Source organism: Dermatophagoides farinae, chromosome 9 (assembly GCF_024713945.1).
Source record: "Dermatophagoides farinae isolate YC_2012a chromosome 9, ASM2471394v1, whole genome shotgun sequence".
In the NCBI taxonomy this organism is placed as follows: Eukaryota; Metazoa; Arthropoda; class Arachnida; order Sarcoptiformes; family Pyroglyphidae; genus Dermatophagoides; species Dermatophagoides farinae.
Window position 1 is genome coordinate 1,937,692 of NC_134685.1, and position 20,828 is coordinate 1,958,519.

The 20,828-nt window shown below is 30.0% G+C and overlaps 6 protein-coding genes and 1 non-coding gene across 14 annotated transcripts; 5 read left to right on the plus strand and 2 right to left on the minus strand.

Moving 5' to 3' along the window:
* Positions 1 to 160: 160 nt before the first annotated feature.
* Positions 161 to 2,751, plus strand: PrBP (Prenyl-binding protein). Its single transcript, XM_047061547.2, is given in 7 exon segments — positions 161 to 289; positions 382 to 1,622; positions 1,695 to 1,757; positions 1,831 to 1,982; positions 2,052 to 2,149; positions 2,151 to 2,158; positions 2,226 to 2,751. Coding segments are annotated over 6 exon segments (444 nt in total). The 5' UTR covers positions 161 to 289; positions 382 to 1,581; the 3' UTR covers positions 2,308 to 2,751.
* A 126-nt stretch (positions 2,752 to 2,877) lies between these two features.
* On the plus strand, positions 2,878 to 4,914 carry LOC124498043 (SH3 domain-binding protein 5-like). 3 transcript variants are annotated; one of them, XM_075733820.1, is made up of 6 exons: positions 2,878 to 3,031; positions 3,085 to 3,152; positions 3,224 to 3,473; positions 3,529 to 3,941; positions 4,063 to 4,128; positions 4,270 to 4,914. In XM_075733820.1, the coding sequence occupies exons 2-6, from the start codon at positions 3,121 to 3,123 to the stop codon at positions 4,784 to 4,786; spliced, it is 1,278 nt and encodes a 425-aa protein (XP_075589935.1). In that variant the 5' UTR covers positions 2,878 to 3,031; positions 3,085 to 3,120; the 3' UTR covers positions 4,787 to 4,914. The 3 variants fall into 3 exon arrangements, with proteins under 3 accessions (XP_075589935.1, XP_046917702.2, XP_046917703.2); XM_047061746.2 differs by having other exon boundaries at positions 2,891 to 3,031; positions 3,085 to 3,473; XM_047061747.2 differs by lacking the exon at positions 4,063 to 4,128 and having other exon boundaries at positions 2,891 to 3,031; positions 3,085 to 3,473.
* On the minus strand, positions 4,775 to 10,211 carry LOC124498049 (uncharacterized). 5 transcript variants are annotated; one of them, XM_075733816.1, is made up of 5 exons: positions 10,134 to 10,211; positions 9,055 to 9,279; positions 8,607 to 8,992; positions 6,263 to 8,547; positions 4,775 to 6,186 (listed from the first exon to the last, which is right to left on the minus strand). In XM_075733816.1, the coding sequence occupies exons 4-5, from the start codon at positions 6,612 to 6,614 to the stop codon at positions 5,009 to 5,011; spliced, it is 1,530 nt and encodes a 509-aa protein (XP_075589931.1). In that variant the 5' UTR covers positions 6,615 to 8,547; positions 8,607 to 8,992; positions 9,055 to 9,279; positions 10,134 to 10,211; the 3' UTR covers positions 4,775 to 5,008. The 5 variants fall into 5 exon arrangements, with proteins under 5 accessions (XP_075589931.1, XP_075589932.1, XP_075589934.1 ...); XM_075733817.1 differs by lacking the exon at positions 10,134 to 10,211 and adding an exon at positions 9,400 to 9,470; XM_075733819.1 differs by lacking the exon at positions 10,134 to 10,211 and adding an exon at positions 9,408 to 9,460 and having other exon boundaries at positions 8,607 to 8,949.
* On the plus strand, positions 9,583 to 15,398 carry RpL23 (ribosomal protein L23). Its single transcript, XM_075733814.1, is given in 6 exon segments — positions 9,583 to 11,012; positions 11,073 to 11,199; positions 11,262 to 11,367; positions 13,536 to 14,093; positions 14,809 to 14,961; positions 14,998 to 15,398. Coding segments are annotated over 6 exon segments (2,577 nt in total). The 5' UTR covers positions 9,583 to 9,600; the 3' UTR covers positions 15,219 to 15,398.
* On the plus strand, positions 11,531 to 13,380 carry LOC124498047 (isochorismatase domain-containing protein 2). Of its 2 annotated transcripts, XM_047061752.2 has the most exons (3): positions 11,531 to 12,835; positions 12,903 to 13,017; positions 13,096 to 13,380. In XM_047061752.2, exons 1-2 carry the CDS (start codon positions 12,300 to 12,302, stop codon positions 13,003 to 13,005), a joined length of 639 nt encoding a protein of 212 aa, XP_046917708.2. In that variant the 5' UTR covers positions 11,531 to 12,299; the 3' UTR covers positions 13,006 to 13,017; positions 13,096 to 13,380. The 2 variants fall into 2 exon arrangements, with proteins under 2 accessions (XP_046917708.2, XP_046917707.2); XM_047061751.2 differs by having other exon boundaries at positions 12,903 to 13,380.
* A 922-nt stretch (positions 15,399 to 16,320) lies between the features above and the next one.
* Lasp (LIM and SH3 domain protein Lasp) lies at positions 16,321 to 19,886 on the plus strand. Its single transcript, XM_075733821.1, has 6 exons — positions 16,321 to 17,592; positions 17,655 to 17,749; positions 17,837 to 18,432; positions 18,498 to 18,710; positions 18,819 to 19,130; positions 19,236 to 19,886. Exons 1-6 carry the CDS (start codon positions 17,518 to 17,520, stop codon positions 19,535 to 19,537), a joined length of 1,593 nt encoding a protein of 530 aa, XP_075589936.1. The 5' UTR covers positions 16,321 to 17,517; the 3' UTR covers positions 19,538 to 19,886.
* A 296-nt stretch (positions 19,887 to 20,182) lies between these two features.
* Positions 20,183 to 20,394, minus strand: TRNAE-UUC (transfer RNA glutamic acid (anticodon UUC)). The gene is made up of 2 exons: positions 20,358 to 20,394; positions 20,183 to 20,217 (listed from the first exon to the last, which is right to left on the minus strand). It is a non-coding gene; the product is annotated as a tRNA-Glu (tRNA).
* Between the last annotated feature and the right edge of the window lie 434 nt (positions 20,395 to 20,828).

Here is a 20,828-nt window from a genome sequence, read left to right on the forward strand (position 1 = left end):
TGTAATGAAATGGAGAAAAATAACCTTGAAATTCAATTATGATCTGGTTATCAGTTGATAATCGGGAAGGGGAAAAAATTTTTTATTTTTATTTTGTATTAATCTATTGTACATTTTTATTACACCCATATCCTAGAGTAAATCACATTGTTTATAAAGTTACCTGTTGACTATTATAATTCCAATTTAGATTTGAAATGTATACACAGATAACCGCGTAGCTTTCAATAGATCATTCGATTTGCAATACAATCATCATCATTGTTTTTATTCTCATACCATTTTGGTGGTAAGTTTTGATTATATTTTTTATCTCTATTTATTCATTTTTTTTGGATCAATTAGAACGTTTTAAACTGATTGACATTTTTTTTTTCGTAGTGATCATCATCAATCAACAAAATGGCCAATCATCTTTTAAGAAAAATTATAGTGTTCAATATTGATGAAGGTTTTACCGAGGAACAATATGTTAATATGATAAAAAAAGAAAACGCACAACTTGATATTTCAGATGAAGACATGAAAGTTTATTTTACTCATCGTACTAGTAACAAAAATGAAAAATTTATTGTCCTTGTTGTTTCTCCGAGAGTGTTTGATGCTTGCCTCCGAATGGACAGATTATTAGTTAATAAAAAGTATTGTACTGTGAAAGAATACCAACCACGCAATAATGATTCACAAAAACAATTGGACGCATCGAATATGAATCCACAACAATCAACATCTTCATCAGATATTCCATGTGAACAGCAACAAACAAACACGAACAATGAATCGCCTGATAATGATGATGATGATGATGATGATGAATCACGACCTTTTTCCAAATCACAAAGTGATACAGATAATTATTTAAAGTGCGATTTCCCTGGTTGTTTATATAAGGAGAAGAATTTGGAATTTTTTCTCCTTCATTACAAAGGACATTTTTTTTCCATACTGGTAAAATTCAATAGTTTTTCACAATAAACATGCAAATATATATTTTTATATTCTGCTAAATTTGAACCTGAAAAAAACCTTTTGTAGCGACGCACTTTCAATAAATTTGATTTTTTATTTGCTTATGATATTTGTTGTGAACTAACTTGAAAAAAATTGATAAATTCAATTAAAATTCGCGCACAAACAAAATTGTAATCATCAGGTCTATATAGTCGCTTCGCTGTGTTTAAATAGCTCATGCGTGAATTTTTTTTCTTTTCTTTTCATTCCATGACTTTAATATGTAAAATTTGAGCTGATAAAATTCTTTATAAATCTTGATTATATAGATTATATACATGAACAAGAGTGCTCTATATTTTTTTTAATGTTTTGTTTTCATCATTTTGATTTCTGATTGATCAATGATTATGGTTGTTATATGTACAGAAACAACAAAACGATCAACATCGATCGATAATCAGCAACAATAACAACAACAACAAAAATATTCGAAAAATAGACAAAACAATGTGTTGAATTGAAAAAAAAACCAATTTTCAACAATTAAAAAACAAATTTTAAAGTTTTATTTTTCGTTGTTTGTTGATTCGATTTATTCAATAACGACAACAATATTAATTATAAAAAATGCCATCTCGAGCAGAGAATATTCTTACTGGATTTAAATTGTAAGGAATGATTTTTTTTCTGTTTCATTTTATCAACATTGATGATGATTTTTTTTTTTGGAAATTCTTTAGGAATTGGATGAATCTACGTGATGCCGATAGTGGTGATATATTCTGGGAAGGCAATACTGATTTGTATGAATTTTGTTTTGTTTTTCCATTATCTTTTTCATTTGATTCAAACTTGTTGATGTGTTTATTTTTTCAGATCGAAACCGGATAAAGAACATGAAGCTCGCGTACCGAAATCCATATTGAAATGTCGTGCTGTATCACGGGAAATAAATTTTACATCAGCTGAACCGATTGAAAAATTTCGTCTAGAACAACGTGTATTCTTTAAAGGACGATGTCTTGAAGGTTTGTACACAGTGTGTGTTGAATTCATCAATAACTTATTCTAAATCGAAATTTCCAATGTATCCACAGAATGGTTTTTCGAATTTGGCTATGTAATGGCTAATTCAACGAATACATGGCAATCATTGATTGAAGCCGCACCTGAATCACAAATGATGCCCGCCAAATGTTCTTAAGTGAGTTTGATGATCAATGATTCGTTGAATGAAAAAAAAATCGTTTTAAATTTAAATTTTTTTTCAGTGGTAATGTAATAATTGAAACCAAATTCTATGATGATGATCTATTGGTATCGACTACACGTGTACGTTTATATTACATCTAATAATCTAAAAATAATTGACACAACCAGGACATCGTTATGAGCCACAAACAAATTGTTCTTCCTCTATTTATCGATCAAAGCAAAATAATCCATTTTAAATTGTCATGTTACAAGAGCAATGAAATTTCCTTTATTGTTGAAAACAACATCCACATTCTCTTCCCTATCACTTACAAAACACACACACACAAACACAGCCAGTCAGTATTAATCATTCATCGATTGTCATACTTTTAAATTACAAAATATTGAATATTGATTCTTTTGTTTGATTTCAATCTTTTACCTTATTATAATTATTATATGAAATGAAAACAAAAACAAATTTACAAAAATCTACAAATCATCTTTCTTTTTGCATATTTTGTTTCACTTTTATTCTTCCATTTTTGTTTGTTTAGAATTTTTTTTGTTGAATAAATTAAAAAATTTAAAAAAAAAAAATTTTGTATCGAATTTCGTAGATCCGAATATTCGGATTCAATACAGCACATGCGCTCATACTTTTTCAATATTTACCCGTTATATTTGGCGAGTTTTTTTCATCATCATCAATATATTGATGGTAAATGTTGTTGTTGTTGGCAAAGGTCGAGGATTGTTTCTTTGTTCACAACATTAGTTTTTTTTCTCTCTTTATTTTCTATCTATCTCGACACATTGTCCACATAGATTACCATTTATGGAAATTTTGAAATTTACTCGTTGATTTTTGTTTTCTCATGTAAGTTTGTTTGTTTGTTCCAAATTTTTTATTTCTTGTCTTCTGTCCAATAGTTTTAATCAATTCGATAAATAAATGCCCATGGTGCCATGATCATCATCATCATCGATGTAATCAAATTGTAATTAAAGTGGGCGTGTAAATTGTTGTGACATAAATAACAAGTTTAAAGTCAGTGTCAAATTTTTTCAGTGTCTCCCACTATTTGAATCTACTAGATTGCATTATGCATGATCTCAATGATTATGATTTAAAATCATCATCATCATCATCATCAGCAACAACAACAAAAATATCAACGACAGCTAACCCAAAATCATCGATAATCATTAATAATGATAAATTAATTGACGGAATGGATCCAGATCCACGTGTTCAGGTTGAATTGGAAAATTTAAATACTTCGACTGAATTTATCAATAAATTAGAACTTGAATTGGAGGTAATCCATTGATCATGAATTCGGTTTTCTCACAGTATTTATTTTTTTTCTATAGAAAGCTCGTCTTGAATTCAATGATCTTCTAGCCGAATCAGCCGTTAAAATTGAATCATTATCGAAAAAATTGGGCACATCCATCCATAAAGCTCGGCCATATTATGAAGCACGTCAGACTGCTAATGAATTACATCAGAAAGCACAAAAAGAAGCATTACGTTATGAACAGGCAACAGTTGAACATAATAATGCCAAAGAAATTGTACAATTAGCCGAACAAACATTACGACAGAATGGTGATATTGAATTGGAACAATTATTAACAAAATCGGCGGAAAAAGTTAATCAATCTGAATTGGAACGACAAGCGGCCGAAAAACAACATCGTTTCACATCTAGAGAATATTCTCTTACCGAACAGAATTTATCGAAATTACATAATCAATTAAAACGTTCAATCGTTAAGGCCAGGTATTTTACGAAAAATTCTCCACATTTAGATTGATTTGCAAAAAAATTTTTTTCCCCATTTATTTTGATTTTTCTTTCGTTTTTTTTCTTTTGATTTTTATTTTCAATTCCATTAATTAAGTATGGAAACTAGACGTAATTTTCTTGAGCTTAATAATTATGCTAATCAACATCGTTTACAATTATTGTAAGTTTTTGTTTTCGTTCTGTTTTTGTTTTTAATTTTGTTTTTTTTCCTATCTGTCAATCGTTTATTTGTAACCAAATCATTTTGAATATTTTTTCCCCCATAATAATCATTTATTGTTTCGCCTCTTGCCATATATAGACCATATTTCGAAATGAAAGCCCAATTCAATCAAATGCTAGAAGAACAGGTGAATAAAATTCGTTCATATGAAACACGTGTGAATAAAGCTAAACAAAATTATACAAAAGCATTACAACGATTAGAAGAATTGAATAATAAAATCTATGATCAACGATTACCACCAACGGATGGCGTACAAAATTTAGCCGATAATCATAATGATGATGATGGTGGTGGTGGTAATCACTACAACGAAATTGTTGAAGAAACAAAAACGAATATTGAAAAAAACATCAACAATGAAGATGAACAAAAATATCTAAAGCCATCGAACAAATCAAATCAGGAATATCATGATGAAACCATATTCGATAATGAAATACTTGATCAATTAATACTTGAAGATGATCTTGATGACAATTTGAATCGATTAAAAATTGAATGTCTTAATCTTGATCATCATCATCATCAACAACAACAACAACAAGTTGCTCAAAAATCCAAAGAAACATCATCATCTTCATTTTCAGAGTAGAAATTTTTTTTTATTCATTAATGATTTATATTCCTTATGATTGTTATTTGTTCATTTTTGTTTCTGTAAATACAGTACATAGTAAAAATCATTATTGTCAATGATAATAATAATAAGATTGACTGAGATTAATATATCACACATTTTTCATGTTTAAAAAAAATAGGTAAATATAGTAAAATAAATTCAAATTAAGTAGAAAAAAAATACATAAATTGATGATCATTTTGATAATCTTTTCGATAATAATTGATGATGATGATTATGATAATCAATTTGTCCACTAATTGTATCGATATATCCATAATATGGTTGTTGTTGTTGTTGTTGTAATTGATCCAAAGAAATTTGTCTATTAATTTGTGATGATGATGATGATTGTTCTGATTGTTGATGACATTGGCCATATTGTTGTTGTTGTTGTTGTTGATTATCAACAAGACAATCATTAATTTCGGAATCATCATTGTTGTTACATAGAAATCGATGATTATCATTATTGATCATTGTGGTCAAACAATTGTTCATTGTAGATTCATCTTTGATTTTAGCATTACGTATGAATAATATGAAAAATGTTGAACATAAAATAAGAACAAATAGATAGATACAAGATATAATGGCATAGAATTGTGTTGTATTACGATCAGTAATTTCGATCAATATTTCTTTCAATCCAACATTCAATACATCTTTAGCTCTTAATAAATAAGCAACAACATCGGTAACAAATCTAGTATATTCACGGCCACTTAATCGATAATTTGATTGATTTGTAATCGATGATTGTAATGAACGATATTGTTTACTACGTATTAATTCCATATAACGATGATAAATACGTGAATCCCATGCGAATGCATTTTCAATTAATTCATGGCTACTATAAAAATAGTAAAAATAATTGGCAACTTCAGTTTCAGCATCCGATCGATTTAATAATTGTGGTCCAATATGATAAATGGTGCCATAGGCTAATTCAATGAAACGACGATTCATTCCTTTGATGAATAAAGCATATGGAGAATTTTGTATCTGTGAAAATGATTTAATTAGATGCCATTGGCTATCATGTTTCATTGGTGTTTGATATAATTTTCTTTCAATAGAATATTGTTCAGCAATATCGAATATTAATTTATATGAATTGATCATTGTCAATGGATGATCAGTGGCTAATGATAGATTTGATCGAATTGAATCCAATTTTGTTTCAAATGAATCAATCATTTTTGCCAAATCATCATTGTTGTTGTTGTTGTTTGAATTTTCATCAATTTGTGCTTTAACATCTTCAATATCATCATCAGTAAGATCCCAGGTAAAATTAACCGATTTCGATAGCTCTTGTGGATCAGATAGATTTAAATGAATCGATACTAATGAATCAACGGTGAACACTGTGTGTAATTAAAAAATAATTTTGTTTTCAGAAAACAGAATTTCAAAATCAAAGAACAAAAAAAAATCACTTACACATTTCTTGACCAACAGAAAACATAATTCGGCCAATTTGTTCTTGTTCAATGAAAATTTCCAATGGTTTTTGCATGAAACGTGTTTCATCAATTTTATTTGCAATGAATATCAATGAAATAACCGATGACCATATGAATAGAAAACCGAGACACATTGATATTAATGCTGTGTAGCAGAAATTTACTTCAATCACTTCGGATGATGATTTTTTTGATGATGACCGTTTTTTTCCATTATCATTTTGAATTGATGAATTCATATCCATGACGTTGATTTTAGCCATTTTAGATGTCGGTACAATTAAACTTTGTCGACAACCAATAGTGGTTGCTGGTGATGAAAGTTTCATAATTCAAATAGCAAAAATAATGTAAAAAATTGATCAATTCCACAAATATAAAAACCAGATAATCCACAAACACACACACACACACACACCAGAAAATAAAAACAACAACAAGTTGGCCAACGACTGAAGAAAACGCGCGAGAAAATGAAATGTGTGTGTGTGTGTGTGATCAATAACAACGACGATTGAATGTATAATGTTTTTTTTTCAATATGAAATTCGTTATTTTGTTCGTTGATCGTCTTGTCAAGCAAGTTGTTTGAAACCCACACACACACACGTAGTTTTACAGACTACAATTTGGATTTAAACTGATGGTCCCAAGTTGCTGTTGGCATTCGAATGATGGTGTGTGTGTGTGTGTGGATTTTATTTTCTTTATTCATTTTGTATGAATGAATATCATTATATTATTTGTATAATGTTTGATGGTAAATAATTCAAAATGGTTGAATGATTGGATGATGTTTTAGCAGAAAAAAATTGTTGGTTTTTCGTTGTTGTAATGAAACATGAACCAACAAATGATGCGCGTTCGTCCGTGCAATTCACATCGACGACACGCATTCACAAATATACACAGGATAAACACAAATATACATAACAAGAGTAATTCAAGCTGATTATTGATGTCAAATGACGGTAAAATACAAATCATGAAATTAAGAAGAAAAAAATAATGACAATTTCCTGTTTCCGGTTGACAACAACAACAACAACGTAAACGAACCAGGTAAATTGCTTATTGTTTTACTTTACTTTTTTTTTGTTTTATTTTCTTGATGAGTTGCTTATTTTATTCGAATGATAATGATCATATCTGAGTGAGAAAGAGAGATAGTTTTTTCTTTTCGATAAATTATTCTAGGATACTATCATAATCATCATTAACGTTGTTGTTGTTGTTGTTGACGATGATGATGATGATTATCAACTAATCGGTTTTTTCGGTTTTATTGACGATATTGATCGTTGGCGTGTGTGTGTGTGTGTGTGTGTGTGCGTTTATGACTAACCATTTGAATTTGGCCAGCAAAAAGCAATAAAATGTATGAAAAAAAGGAACGTGTGTCTATATATAATGCATTTGAATGAGTTTTCTGGGCGTCTTTTATGGGTTTCTTTTTTTTCATAAATTGTAATGTCAAGCCATTTGTTGCTTTTTACTTTGATAATACTTTTCGAGGTCATAGGTCGTACGGCATAATGCACATATGTGCGAATAGACACACACATACACATACACATTTGACAAAATTTGGTCCTCGAAATATAATTATAGCCATAGAGAATGAAATGAAACAAATGTCTAAACATGAACAGATGTCTGATGATGATGATGATGAATAAAAAGAATAGGATGGTGCGATTGCTGGTGAGAGTTTTAATGTGTCCTCTCTCTCTCACTCTTCTTCTTCATCGGTTATAATAATTTTCATCGATGGTGGTGGTGGTGTTGGTGATGATGGTGATGGTGGCGGTAGTAATGTTGGTGGTGTATGTGAATTTCATGAAAATCAAATGTCGACATACATTGGATGAATGAATGAAAAAAAAGTGAAAAGATTTCATGACACACGGTTGGGTTTGGTTTTTTTTCATCAAATCAAGTCAAGCGTATAAAAGTCTTCAGGTCGATTCAGGAAAACAACAACAACAACAAAAGGAAGACATTAAAAAAAAATACGAATGACCCAGCCTTGGCAATCGGCCATCATTAAGCAGCTGGCTGGTTGGCTGGTTGGCTGACTGACTGACTGATATCGTACATTATTTGACACTTATTTTCGGTACACATCTGTCCGTTCGATCAATATTGAATGGAAAATTATTTTTCTTCTTCTTTTTTTTCCATTTTTTTGCCTTTTATTATTTAGCCACGTTCCAATACACAAGCGACAAGCACGCGTCATTCAAATATTATGGCCTTGTCCTATTTTAAATTGTAAATTTTTTTTTTTAAAAATGAATAAAAAAAACTTCAAAATATACCATTCATTGCATTCGATATAATCATTGAATTACCAACAACCCTAACGAGTGCCATCTCTTGATTATATGGAACGAATAAATTCATAGATAATCAGATTGTATGTTTTTCGCAAATTCAATAGATAGCCATTTATATAAGATGGGCGCCAAAGATTGTTGTTTGGTTTTATTTTTTTTTTTCAGCGCATGCCGGTAATAGTGGTGGTTGGTTGCCAATTTTCAACAATACAACAACACAGTATCCAAATCATCTATTTCTGGTTAGATTTTTCTTCGTCGTCGTTGTTGTCGTCGTCGTTGAATGGATGCTGGTTAGGCGCCGAAAAAAATAATGTTATTGCTTCTAGCAAAAAAAAAAAAAAAAAAAAAATACGAAAGAATGGCTCCTAACAAAGTATATATATAGTTCAAGTTTTTTTTTCATAACACACATGCTACACATACATACATTGGAGTTCTGGAGTTTCTATGATTCAGTTTTATTATTGTAATATATCATCGAAATGGTCTACGGCGTCGTCGTCGTAATCATCGGCGACTAAAGTTATTCTTACTCCCACCGCGAGATTCGTTTTTTTTTTCTTCATCAGGGTTTGCTCGCCTGCATTTTTTTTTCACATACCAGCTGCTACGGACAGCAGCATTATATATTTTATAAGTACAAGGAATCTATCTATTTTTTTGAAGAAAAAAAAGAGTTGTGTTAATTTGATTCGAATATATACAACAAGAAAGTGAAAAAAAAACAAAAACAAAAACAAATGAAGAAAATGTGAAAACAAAAATATCAAACCAAATTACACATTCTCGTCGTTGTTGTTGTTGTCGTTGTTTGTTGTTGTTGTTGTTGTTGTTTGTTTGTTTATTTGTTCATGTTGTTGACAATCGATGATGATGATGGTGGTGTTGATTTGAAGTTAACCAAACTAGCAAAGAAAACGAAATCAATATCGATATTTTTATTTGAAAATTTACGTTTTCATTATTACTGTCAATGTCGTCAACATTAACTTCTGTTATAATTAAACATGTCAAACAATTCAAAGAACAACATTCATCATCATCATCATCATCGAAAATATTTTCAAAATTAAATAGACAACATGTTGGCAATTATCGAAATTATCATTTTATCAAATATAAACGAATATTGTCCAAAGTTGTCGAAAATAATAATCAGAACATCAATAAAATGACGACTAAAAGAAATAATCATAACACTGTTGTTGATATAAATCGAAATCATCACCATCATCATCATCATCATCATCGTAAACAACAATCGGAACAGCCATCATCGATGATGATGATGATGACAAGATCTAGGCCAACAAAACGAAATATTAAATGTTTAACAACAATAAAAAAACATCGATGTCGTCGTGGCCATCGAATCGAAGCTGCCATCAATATTACCACCACAAATAGTATTAGTAAAAATTGTCATACAATCAATGATAAAAGTAATAATCATCAGTTTATCTATAATGATAATACAAACAAAACAATGAAGAATAAAAAACGTACCAGAAGAAAATGTCGAAGAAAAAATTTGTCTTTGAAAACCAAAAGAAAAATTCAAAGAATAAACACAGATGATTCGACGACGACTACGATAGTGATGGGCGAAAATATCGAAATGGTTTTGAATTCCGGTGTTGAATGCTCATCATCATCATCATCATCATTAACCTGTGATGAATCTTTTCCAAATGATTCAATTGAAGAAATTGAAAAAAATTCATTATCATCATTAAATGATTTATCATTACAAGAAACAATAGAATCTTCGAATACAAATTGTACAAATACGATGTCATCGAAAACTACGAATGGAACTTCGAAATCATCATCATCATCATCTTCATTCATTATACATTCATATGATCCAAAAACGCAAATGGCAACAATGATACCACATCCTAATTCATCATCATCATCATCATCATTGATGACAACTTCAACATCATCATCCTCATCATTAATGCAGAATGCTTCAACAACAACAACAACAACCACAACATTAATAACAAATGAAGAATTGGAACAATTTCTTGATCCATATTATTTTATTCGTAATCTACCGCCATTAACGCCGGAAATGCAATCACAACGTTGTCCGGTATTGCCTTTGAAAACACGTAGCTCACCTGAATTTACCTTGGTACTTGATCTCGATGAAACCCTTGTCCATTGTTCATTAACTAAATTAGATGATGCAACATTCTCATTCCCAGTTACATTTCAAGAATGTGAATACATGATCTATGTTCGTACCCGGCCATTTTTTAAAGAATTTCTTGAACGTGTTTCACAAATGTTCGAAGTGATTTTATTTACTGCATCGAAAAAAGTATATGCCGATAAATTATTAAATCTATTGGATCCAAATCGTAAACTTGTCAAGTAAGTGTATCGATTCATTTATTGATAATAATCTGTTAATATCTTTTTATATCTATGTAGATATCGTTTATTCAGAGAACATTGTGTTTGTGTTTGTGGTAATTATATAAAAGATTTAACCATATTGGGCCGTGATTTATCCAAAACAATCATCATTGATAATTCACCACAGGCATTCGGTTATCAGGTATTTATTATTATATTTCACATAATAAAGCTATTTAATTACTACATTTTTGATTTGAATAGTTGGAAAATGGAATACCAATTGAATCATGGTTTATGGATAAAAACGATAATGAATTATTGAAATTGTTACCATTCTTGGAGGATCTCATCACACAAGTGAGAATTTGTTTATTATCATTTTTTTTTGTTCTATTGACTAAATATTTTTTCGTTTTGTTAATTTTATCATTAGAATGAAGATGTACGGCCAAAAATTTGTAATCGTTTTCATTCACATTATACTAGTCAACAACAACAACAACAACAACAACAACATCAACAACAATAACATCAACAGAAAATTCAACCATCATCTTACTCGTTATTTATTGAATTTATAAAAAAAAGAAAAAAAAACATTGTCAGCTATCGAATCTATAGTCCCGTTAAATTCTAATTATTCATTTTGTTATTATTGTTATTCCTTTACGTTCAGGATTAATTACCACTGTTATATCTATCTATTCATTTTTTTTTCTCCTTTCAAATCAGTAATTATGATTATACTAGTCAAATCAAATTTATTGTTTATAATATAATTGTTTTAATAACAATATAATCTCAAATGATTGTTAATCAAATACATAAACCATTGTCCACTATCTGTTCATACAACAACAACAACAACAACGACAACGACAACATACGCCAAAAGTACAACAAGTGTTTTTTTTTTGTTTCTTTTTGTTGTTTAGGAAATGTGCTTTGAATTTGTTTTTCTTCTTCGAATGAAAATTGAATTAAAAATTATAGAATTTCAAAACAAACGACAATGTCACCATCTACATCATGTCAGTTCATTTTGCATTTTGATTTTATATTTGAAAAAAAACTTATCAATCACACATAGCATAGTGACGCGGCGGTTATATCAATCAATCAAAACTAATCTTATCACGAAAAACCAGTCTCAATATTCTTTTTTTTTCGTTATCAAAACAACCACAACAAATTGGATTGAAAAAAAAGAATAGACTCTTTTGTCTATGTCTGTATCCAATTTGATTTTCTGTTGTTTTTTGTTTTTGTTTTGTTTTATTTACAAACTAAGGTGAAAAAATGGCAAAAACAACAACAACAACAACAGCATCAGCATGTCGAAATGTTGGAAAATTATTACCAAAACAAAGTGCATTATTCATTTGTGATTTGCAGGAAAAATTTCGACCCAACATACAATATTTTGATGCCGTTGTACAGATATCATCATGTCTTTTACAAGCAGCACGTTTATTAGATATTCCAATTATTGTTGCTGAACATTATCCAGAAGGATTAGGTGTAACAGTCAAAGAACTTGGATTAAATGAATATCCAGATATTCAACCGATAACTAAAACACAATTTTCAATGCTTACCAGCGATCTAATCGAAAGATTGAGACAAAAACATCCAGATGTAAAGAATATTATTCTTTGTGGTATTGAAACACATGTATGTGTTCAAGGAACAGCATTGGATGCAATTCAAGCCGGATATGATGTCCACGTTGTTGTCAATGCATGTAGTTCACGTTCAATGGTCGATAGAATGTTTGCATTTGAACGTATGAAACAAGCTGGTGCTTGGTTAACAACATCTGAATCGGTTATACTGTAAATATTATTACCATCAACGTTGAAATTTGATTTTATTTTTCCGTTTTTTTTTATCCTAATACAGTGGATTAGTATCAGATGGATCGAATCCAAAATTTCATGACGTACGAAAATTGATTATGGAAACGGCACCGGATTCTGGTCTTTTATCATTGTTGAAAATATGAAAGTGGAAAATGGTAAAAAGAATTCTTTGAATGAAAATTCCACTCAATAGAATTTATTAGATTTAGAAATAATTTTTTCATGTTTCTCAGATTAATAGACAATTTTAAAGCTATTGGAATTATAGTGTGAATCAAACATTAAACAAACAAACAAACAAACAAATAAACAGACAAACAAAAAAAATCAAATTTTTTTTCACTTGTGTGTTATTATTACTCGACTCGTGTGGAGTTAGTAGAGTATTATTTTGCTAATTTAAAATTCATTCAATTTTTGACGACAACAACAACAACAACGTTGTTGTTATAGATATGAATTTGTTTTTCTTCTTTGAATGAAAATTGAATTAAAAATTAAAGAATTTCAAAACAAACAACAATGTCGCCATCTAGTGGTTCTTGATTGGTTTTGTTCTTGATTCTGTCAATCGAACTCGTTTGTTGGTTCTGTTTTTTTTTGTTTTTTCGGTTTCCAAGTCGAAAATTTCGCGCCATTATTTTAATGTTTGTTTGTTTTTTTTTGTTGTGAGAAAATATAACACTTAAAATCATGAAATTCCGTGCCATTACACGACGTTATGAAGCTATCAATGCGATTAATAGATCAATATTGGCTGCAGCAAAATTAACCGAATTTCTTGTGTTTCGAATCGATAGTGATACTATTAATTTGATTCCGGATACATCATCACCAACAAATCATGTATCGATACGTTTTGTATGGAATCGAACATTATTATTCGATGATTATTCATTCAAAGGACTAAACAATGATCATAATGTCATCTATTTTTATTTATATTCCAATTCAATTATCGACATAATCAATGCAATTCATACAAATGTTCAATTTTTGAAAATTAAACTTACAACAAATAATCAACAGAAACCAATTTTACAATTTACATCGGAAAAAATATGTCGTGCTGAATCCGAACAACAAACGATTAAAAATCAAGTACTTGTTGTCATTATCAATCAACAATCATGGTCATTATATGATGAATATACAATGAATTCGAAAGATATATCATTAAATCTACCATCATTTAATCAATTTGCATTCGATGTGGCTAAATTAGTTAATTGTTCACCATTCATACGAATATCAGCTAAATATTATTATGATGATGATGAAAATATGACAAAAGCAAAATTAAGTATGACTGGTTTTGTTGATTCATTACAATTAGGTTGTCGTTATGAAAAACTTCCAATTACAAATGAATCATCAATGATTGATGATGATCGTCGATCATTGAGGAATCAATCACCACAGACGAACAAAATCTATGTTGATATTCGAAAATTAAATCAATTCATTTCGGCCATTACAATGTTGCAACCAACTGATGGTATATGTGAAATTGAAAAAAATCATACCATCTTGTTTAAATTTTTTGCTCATTTTATTAATTTTAAAATTATTCTTACACATTTTGATATCGAATGAATTTTTAATTGTTAAAATAAAAACTATATAATAGATGGCGATACCGGTTCCCAGTACTAGTGTATATGAATGGATAATTTGTTCTCTTTTTATTCAACACACACACACACATGAGTTTATGTTTTATGTCTTGCGCACACGTAGACACACACACACGTTGCTTTTTCATCTTCATTTCACTTCCTTTTCTATTTTTGTGTGTTGCTTGTTTTGGTGTTTTTCGTTTGTATTTTAGTCATTTATTTTCTTCTCTTAAAATGTCTAAAAGAGGTATGTTTTTTTTTGGATTCTACCTAGTATTCTGTCATGAATTCTTAATAATTTTTTTTTCTTTTTAATTTAATATACAGGTCGTGGTGGTACAGCCGGTGCCAAATTTCGTATTTCACTTGGTTTACCCGTTGGTGCTGTTATGAATTGTGCCGATAATACTGGAGCCAAGAATCTGTTTGTAATCGCTGTTAATGGTATAAAAGGTCGTTTGAATCGTTTACCTGCAGCTGGTGCTGGCGATATGTTTGTGGCAACAGTGAAAAAAGGTAAACCTGAACTACGTAAAAAGGTTATGCCGGCCGTTGTCATTCGTCAACGTAAACCATACCGTAGGAAGGATGGTGTATTCATCTATTTTGAAGATAATGCCGGCGTCATTGTCAACAATAAAGGTGAAATGAAAGGTTCTGCTATTACTGGACCAGTGGCTAAAGAATGTGCAGATTTATGGCCGAAGATTGCGTCAAATGCTTCGAGCATTCAATAATTGATAATTGATGGATGATAAATTTTTTTTGTAATTGAAAACAACAAAAAAATGATTTTTTTTCTCATTTTTATTTCTTTTGTCAACAAAATTGAAAAACAAAAACATCAACAATTGTAATTTGACATTTGAACCAAACTTAAAAAAAATGGATTAAAATCATTTTTCAACAAAAAAAAATTCCCATTTAGCCAATATTCAGTGTTTGATATATGTGCGTTATTTATGGAAAAAATTTTCATCAAAACTGTCTATTTTTCTCCTTTGACACCAAAAAGGTCAAAGTTTATTCCAGAAAAAATATGTGAAACATAATTATGCTTTTTTTCACATCCATCAATCCATCATCATGATGATCATCATCATCATTTTCAAATCTAAATTATAGATTCGAATTTTTCATGCATTCATATGGTATGTGAATGCCATAATTGCGTCAACAAATTTTTTCTTTCTCTTCAAAAAGATTAAATCAGCTGCTGCTTAAATAATACCAAATGGATCCAATTTCAAATATCATCATCATCAATTACATGGCTTGTTTCAAATTTTTTTACATTTTTACTTATCAAAATGTGAAATATTTTGTTGTTGTTGTTGTTGTTGTTATTTTTTTGATATGATTGGTGATGGGTGAAGAAAATGGCTTCCGCCCTATTTTAGTGATTTTTGACTACATGCTTGTAATTGACTTTTGATTTATCGCGTATATACATGAATTAAATATCATCAATTATTACGGTATGTTGTGCATGTATACATTTGATTATTATTCACCGTGACCAATAAGAGATGTGTGCTTGTGGATGAATTTTTTTTTATCATCATCATTATCATCATACAAAACAAGAATCCTAATAACAACAACAACAACAACAACAAAAATTAAACGATTTGATTTCGATCCGAAATAATCGACCGACCAAGATGTTGAAGGATTTGTTGTTCAAAGTTCATGGACAAGTTTTGTATGCGTGTGTGTGTATGTCAATTGTGATATTTTGAAAAAAAAGAATTCAATAATGATAAAAATAACTGACACTAGAGTGCGCATCTAATCAAACATTTTTATTGAATATAACGAAAAAAAAGAAGAGAATACCATTGGTGTTTGTGTGTGTGTGATGGTGGTGGTACAACCCAAAAATATATTTATTTTTGGTTGGTGAGACTCATCAAGTTTTTTTTTCGATTTTCTTATTATCTTCTTGCATTTTTTTCTCTATCTATCTCTTTCTCTCTCTTTTTAAATCCGGAATGTTGTGATGATGACGATTTCAAATTGTTGTTGTTGTTCAACTTGATGATGTTGCCCGTTTTTGTTTCTCTCAATTTTCGTTGTTATTCATTCATTTTTTTTCCGTTGTGTATATGATTAATATATCCACCGTTGTTATTCATTCATTGCACTTTTTTTCGTGTGTGTGTCTGTGTTGAAAGTTTTTTTTTGTCGATCGGGAACGAATACTGTTTTTTTTTTTATTTTAATATCTCGATTTTCATCGTCATCATCAACGTCTGGCCGTTTTCGTCGTCCAAAATATGATCATCAACATTTATTTATTTATTTGGAGAAAAAAAAGCACACACGTTTTTTTTACCGTAAAAAAAACCTGTCTAATCATAAATCATTGGATTTGATTTGATTTTCAATTTCCATCATTTCGTTTTTCCTTTATTTTGTTCGATTTTCTCTATCTCACTAAGTGAACGGAAATCAAATCATCATCATCATCATCATCAAAAATCATCATTAAAGATATCACAAATCGAATCTACCTGTTGTTGTTGTTGTTTTTTTTGGCTGTTATTATTGATATAAAATATTGTATTGCATTGTTGAATAAGGAAAAAACAAAACATAAACATAAAAATAGTCAAACAAACCTGGAAACCTGATATTTTTTCTTTCGATAAACCATCGATTGATGAATGAAAAATTGTTTTTTTTCTGCCCTTCTCTTTCATCAACATCATCAACATTCAACTTTTTGATCATCATGATGATGAAATGTATTGAAATGAAATGAAATTATCCATTCATAATTCATCAGTGTGTTGTTGTTGATCATCATCATCATCATCATCCATAATCATCAAACATTTTAAATCAGTTTTTTTTACGGTTATCTACCATCTATCATCATTCATTGATTGTTGGTGGCCACTAGTCATATATGGATTGAAGTCGAAAAACAACGATAGAAAATTTTAAAATTTCACATTTGCCGTAGTAGAAGAATTCGTATTTACCATACATTGTTGATTTTCGGTCATTTAAAGTAATCATCTGAACATAATGACAAACAATAAAACCTGTGCACGTTGTCAAAAGACAGTTTATCCAATTGAAGAACTTAAATGTTTGGATAAGGTATTTATATTATATTTTGTTTATTGTTTATCATGGTTAATATGGTTATTGTTTTTTTTTAGATTTGGCATAAAACTTGTTTCAAATGTCATGAATGTGGTATGATATTGAATATGAAAACCTACAAAGGTTTCAATAAACTTCCATATTGTAATGCGTAAGTTTTTCATTGGATTTTTTTTTTTGGTCTTGTTGGTTTTAATCTTTTGATTCATTTCTCTTTTAAAACTAAAATCAATATTAGCCATTGTCCACAAGCACGTGCAACCACTGTTGCTGAAACACCGGAATCAAAACGTTTGGCAGAGAATACAAAAATTCAAAGTAATATAAAATATCATGAAGATTTTGAAAAACAAAAAGGTAAACTAACACAAGTGGCTGATGATCCAGAAACATTACGTATACGTAATACAACAAAAATCATTAGTAATGCTACCTATCATGGTGAATATGAGAAAAAGAAACAAATGGAAGAACGTCGTAATCTATTGAATGAACATGGTGATGGACAGATTACTTATAATAATAATAGTATTATTAATCAACCGACATCCATTTATCAGCAACAGCAGCCGCATCAACAACAACAACAACAACAGTATTCACCACCAATATCCGTTCATCATCAGAATAATAATAATAATAACAATCATCATATCCATCAACAGCAGCAAAACATTCAGAATAATAATCTTCCTCATCATCATATACAACAGCATCATCCGATTGTATCATCATCGAATGTCACACATAATAATAATAACAAGAATATACCACCACAACAACAGCAGCAGCAATATGTTCGAACACCATTGGCTAATCCATCCATTCAAATGGGTAAATATTAGAATTTTAGAATTTAAATTTTGATCATGATTCTATTTATTCATTTTTTCATATAGAGAATCATATGATTCAGCAAAAGAATCAATCACACATTAATAATAATAATAATCATCATCATCATCACCAACAACAACAGCAACAACAACAACGAAATCAAACGATGGCAACTGATTTAAACAGTAATAAAAATTATTATCCAACAACCACAGCGTCCAATAATAATAATAATAATATTGGTAATCAATTGCAGCCTGGTAAATTGCCCATCGGTTAGTTTACTTCCTCGATAATTAATAATAATAATGATCATATTCATTCATCATATTTTTAATCTTTTTCTTTAATAATTCGTTTGATTTGATATTTAATATTTAAAGGTTCTACTATGCAGCAACATAAACAGCTTAACCAAACACAATCAGCCGCTGGATATTATCAACAACAACAACAACCAATTTCGAATCCTATGATGATCCATCATGGTCCACCAATGCATACTAGTGGTTATATTCATCAGAATTATTCACCAATTAAACAACCACAACATCATCAACAATCAATTCATCCTAATGTTCAACAACAGCAACAGAAAATGTATTATCATCATCATCAAGGTGTGGCCGCTGCCGATCATCATCATCATCATCATCATCCATCACAAGTCATCTATCCAACAGCAGCAGCAGCAGGTATGTGTATCTGTATGAAGAGAATGAAATAAGAAATCAATTGATTGATTGATTTGTTTTTTTTCTGTTTATTTATGAAATTCATATAATAAAATTTAAATAAAGGAACTACTACTGCTACTTCTACCATAACTAATTACGATAATCATCAACAATACCGTCATCAACCTCAACCTCAACAGCAACATCCGCAACATCAACAAATGCCGCCGCCTACACGTCAAAATCTTGGCCTATGTTTTCGTGCCATATATGATTATACTGCACAGGATGTTGATGAAGTTACATTTATGGATGGTGATCTTATTGTTAATTGTCAACCAATCGATGATGGTTGGATGACAGGTACAGTTCAACGTACAGGTGAAACTGGAATGTTACCATCAAATTATGTTGAAGCAGCATAAACAAAAAAAACAATGAAAACTTGAAATCTTTCTAATATATATTATTCACAAATTTCTATCAGCATTTCAATGACAATCATCTTTTTTTTCTACACAACTACCAATAATGATGGACCAGCGTTTGAATTCATCAGTCCTTTAATTCTAAATTTTTTACCTTATATTTCTACTAATCTTTCTCTCTCTCTCTTTCACATCTTAAGTGCCAGTTTTCTTTATTTATTCTATTTCATGTACTACATCTTTTTTTTGTACTTTTGTATCAATAGTTAATATTAGCATTTTTCAAACATAAAAAATGGTTTTTTTTCAATAATGAATCGATTAAATGATTTATAGTAAAAAAAAACATTTCGTAATCATTATCGGGTGAATAATGCCAGATGCCCATTGGTGCCAATAGATGACGCCAAAAATAAAAGGTCAAATGTCCATAATATTCTGTATGATTCTTCATCATTATAAATGACGCGGGCACAATCGATTCTGTTATATACTCACAAAAATCAGAATCAAGATATCCACTAATTTTCGAGAAATGATTCATTTTTTCCATGGTCAAATGTAAAAAAACACAATGCCTTAAATTCTAGATTAAATTCTTGATTCTCCAAGAATTTCAAATTGGATTTAAGACAAAAAGATCTCCGATGCCGGGAATCGAACCCGGACCGCCTGGGAACTTTATCTATATCTTTTGGGTGAACACCATTTCCGGTTTTTTTTGAACACCATTTCCGGTTTCGGTGAACACCGTTTTCGGATTTAGTGAACACCGTTTTCGGATTTAGTGAACACAATTTCGGGTTTTTAGTGGGCGTGAAAGCCAGAAATCCTAACCATTAGACCACATCGGAACTTGGATATTTATTAAAAAACGATGCTCGCAGCTTTGAATGAAAACCTAACCTAACCCAAGTCTTGTATGACTTGCAGTCAAAAAAGATTTGCGAAGATTGTGGGTTAAAATAGCCAAATACTGAAAATAGCCACAAAAATAACAAAAACAGCGAAATAAATTGAAGCAAAAAGAGCGAAAAAAGAAAATATTTTTATCCATGTAATGAGCTCCGCTCGTGAGGTTTGGTTCGATGTCTTTACCTAACCTAACCTAGCCCTGCTAGGGAAGGAAGCATAGTCATAAGCAAAGTCAAATTGACTTAAACTTCCATTATGGCATTCCACTGGTGCTATTTTCTGCCTTTGCTATTTTCAGTTTGGCTATTTTAACCCACAACCATTTGCGAACAATCAGTTGGATGTTTTTTTGCCAATCAAAATACAAGAATTT

Coding starts and splice junctions, on each gene's coding strand:
- LOC124498043 (XM_075733820.1), top strand. CDS start 3,121: ATGATCATCATCATCATCGATGTAATCAAATT. Junction 3,153..3,223: donor ATCATCGATGTAATCAAATT/GTAATTAAAGTG, acceptor AAATTTTTTCAG/TGTCTCCCACTATTTGAATC. Junction 3,942..4,062: donor CGTTCAATCGTTAAGGCCAG/GTATTTTACGAA, acceptor CCATTAATTAAG/TATGGAAACTAGACGTAATT.
- LOC124498049 (XM_075733816.1), bottom strand. CDS start 6,614: ATGAAACTTTCATCACCAGCAACCACTATTGGTTGTCGACAAAGTTTA. Junction 6,187..6,262: donor TTCTGTTGGTCAAGAAATGT/GTAAGTGATTTT, acceptor AATTACACACAG/TGTTCACCGTTGATTCATTA.
- LOC124498047 (XM_047061751.2), top strand. CDS start 12,300: ATGGCAAAAACAACAACAACAACAACAGCATCAGCATGTCGAAATGTT. Junction 12,836..12,902: donor ACATCTGAATCGGTTATACT/GTAAATATTATT, acceptor ATCCTAATACAG/TGGATTAGTATCAGATGGAT.
- Lasp (XM_075733821.1), top strand. CDS start 17,518: ATGACAAACAATAAAACCTGTGCACGTTGTCAAAAGACAGTTTATCCA. Junction 17,593..17,654: donor AACTTAAATGTTTGGATAAG/GTATTTATATTA, acceptor GTTTTTTTTTAG/ATTTGGCATAAAACTTGTTT. Junction 18,711..18,818: donor GCCTGGTAAATTGCCCATCG/GTTAGTTTACTT, acceptor TAATATTTAAAG/GTTCTACTATGCAGCAACAT.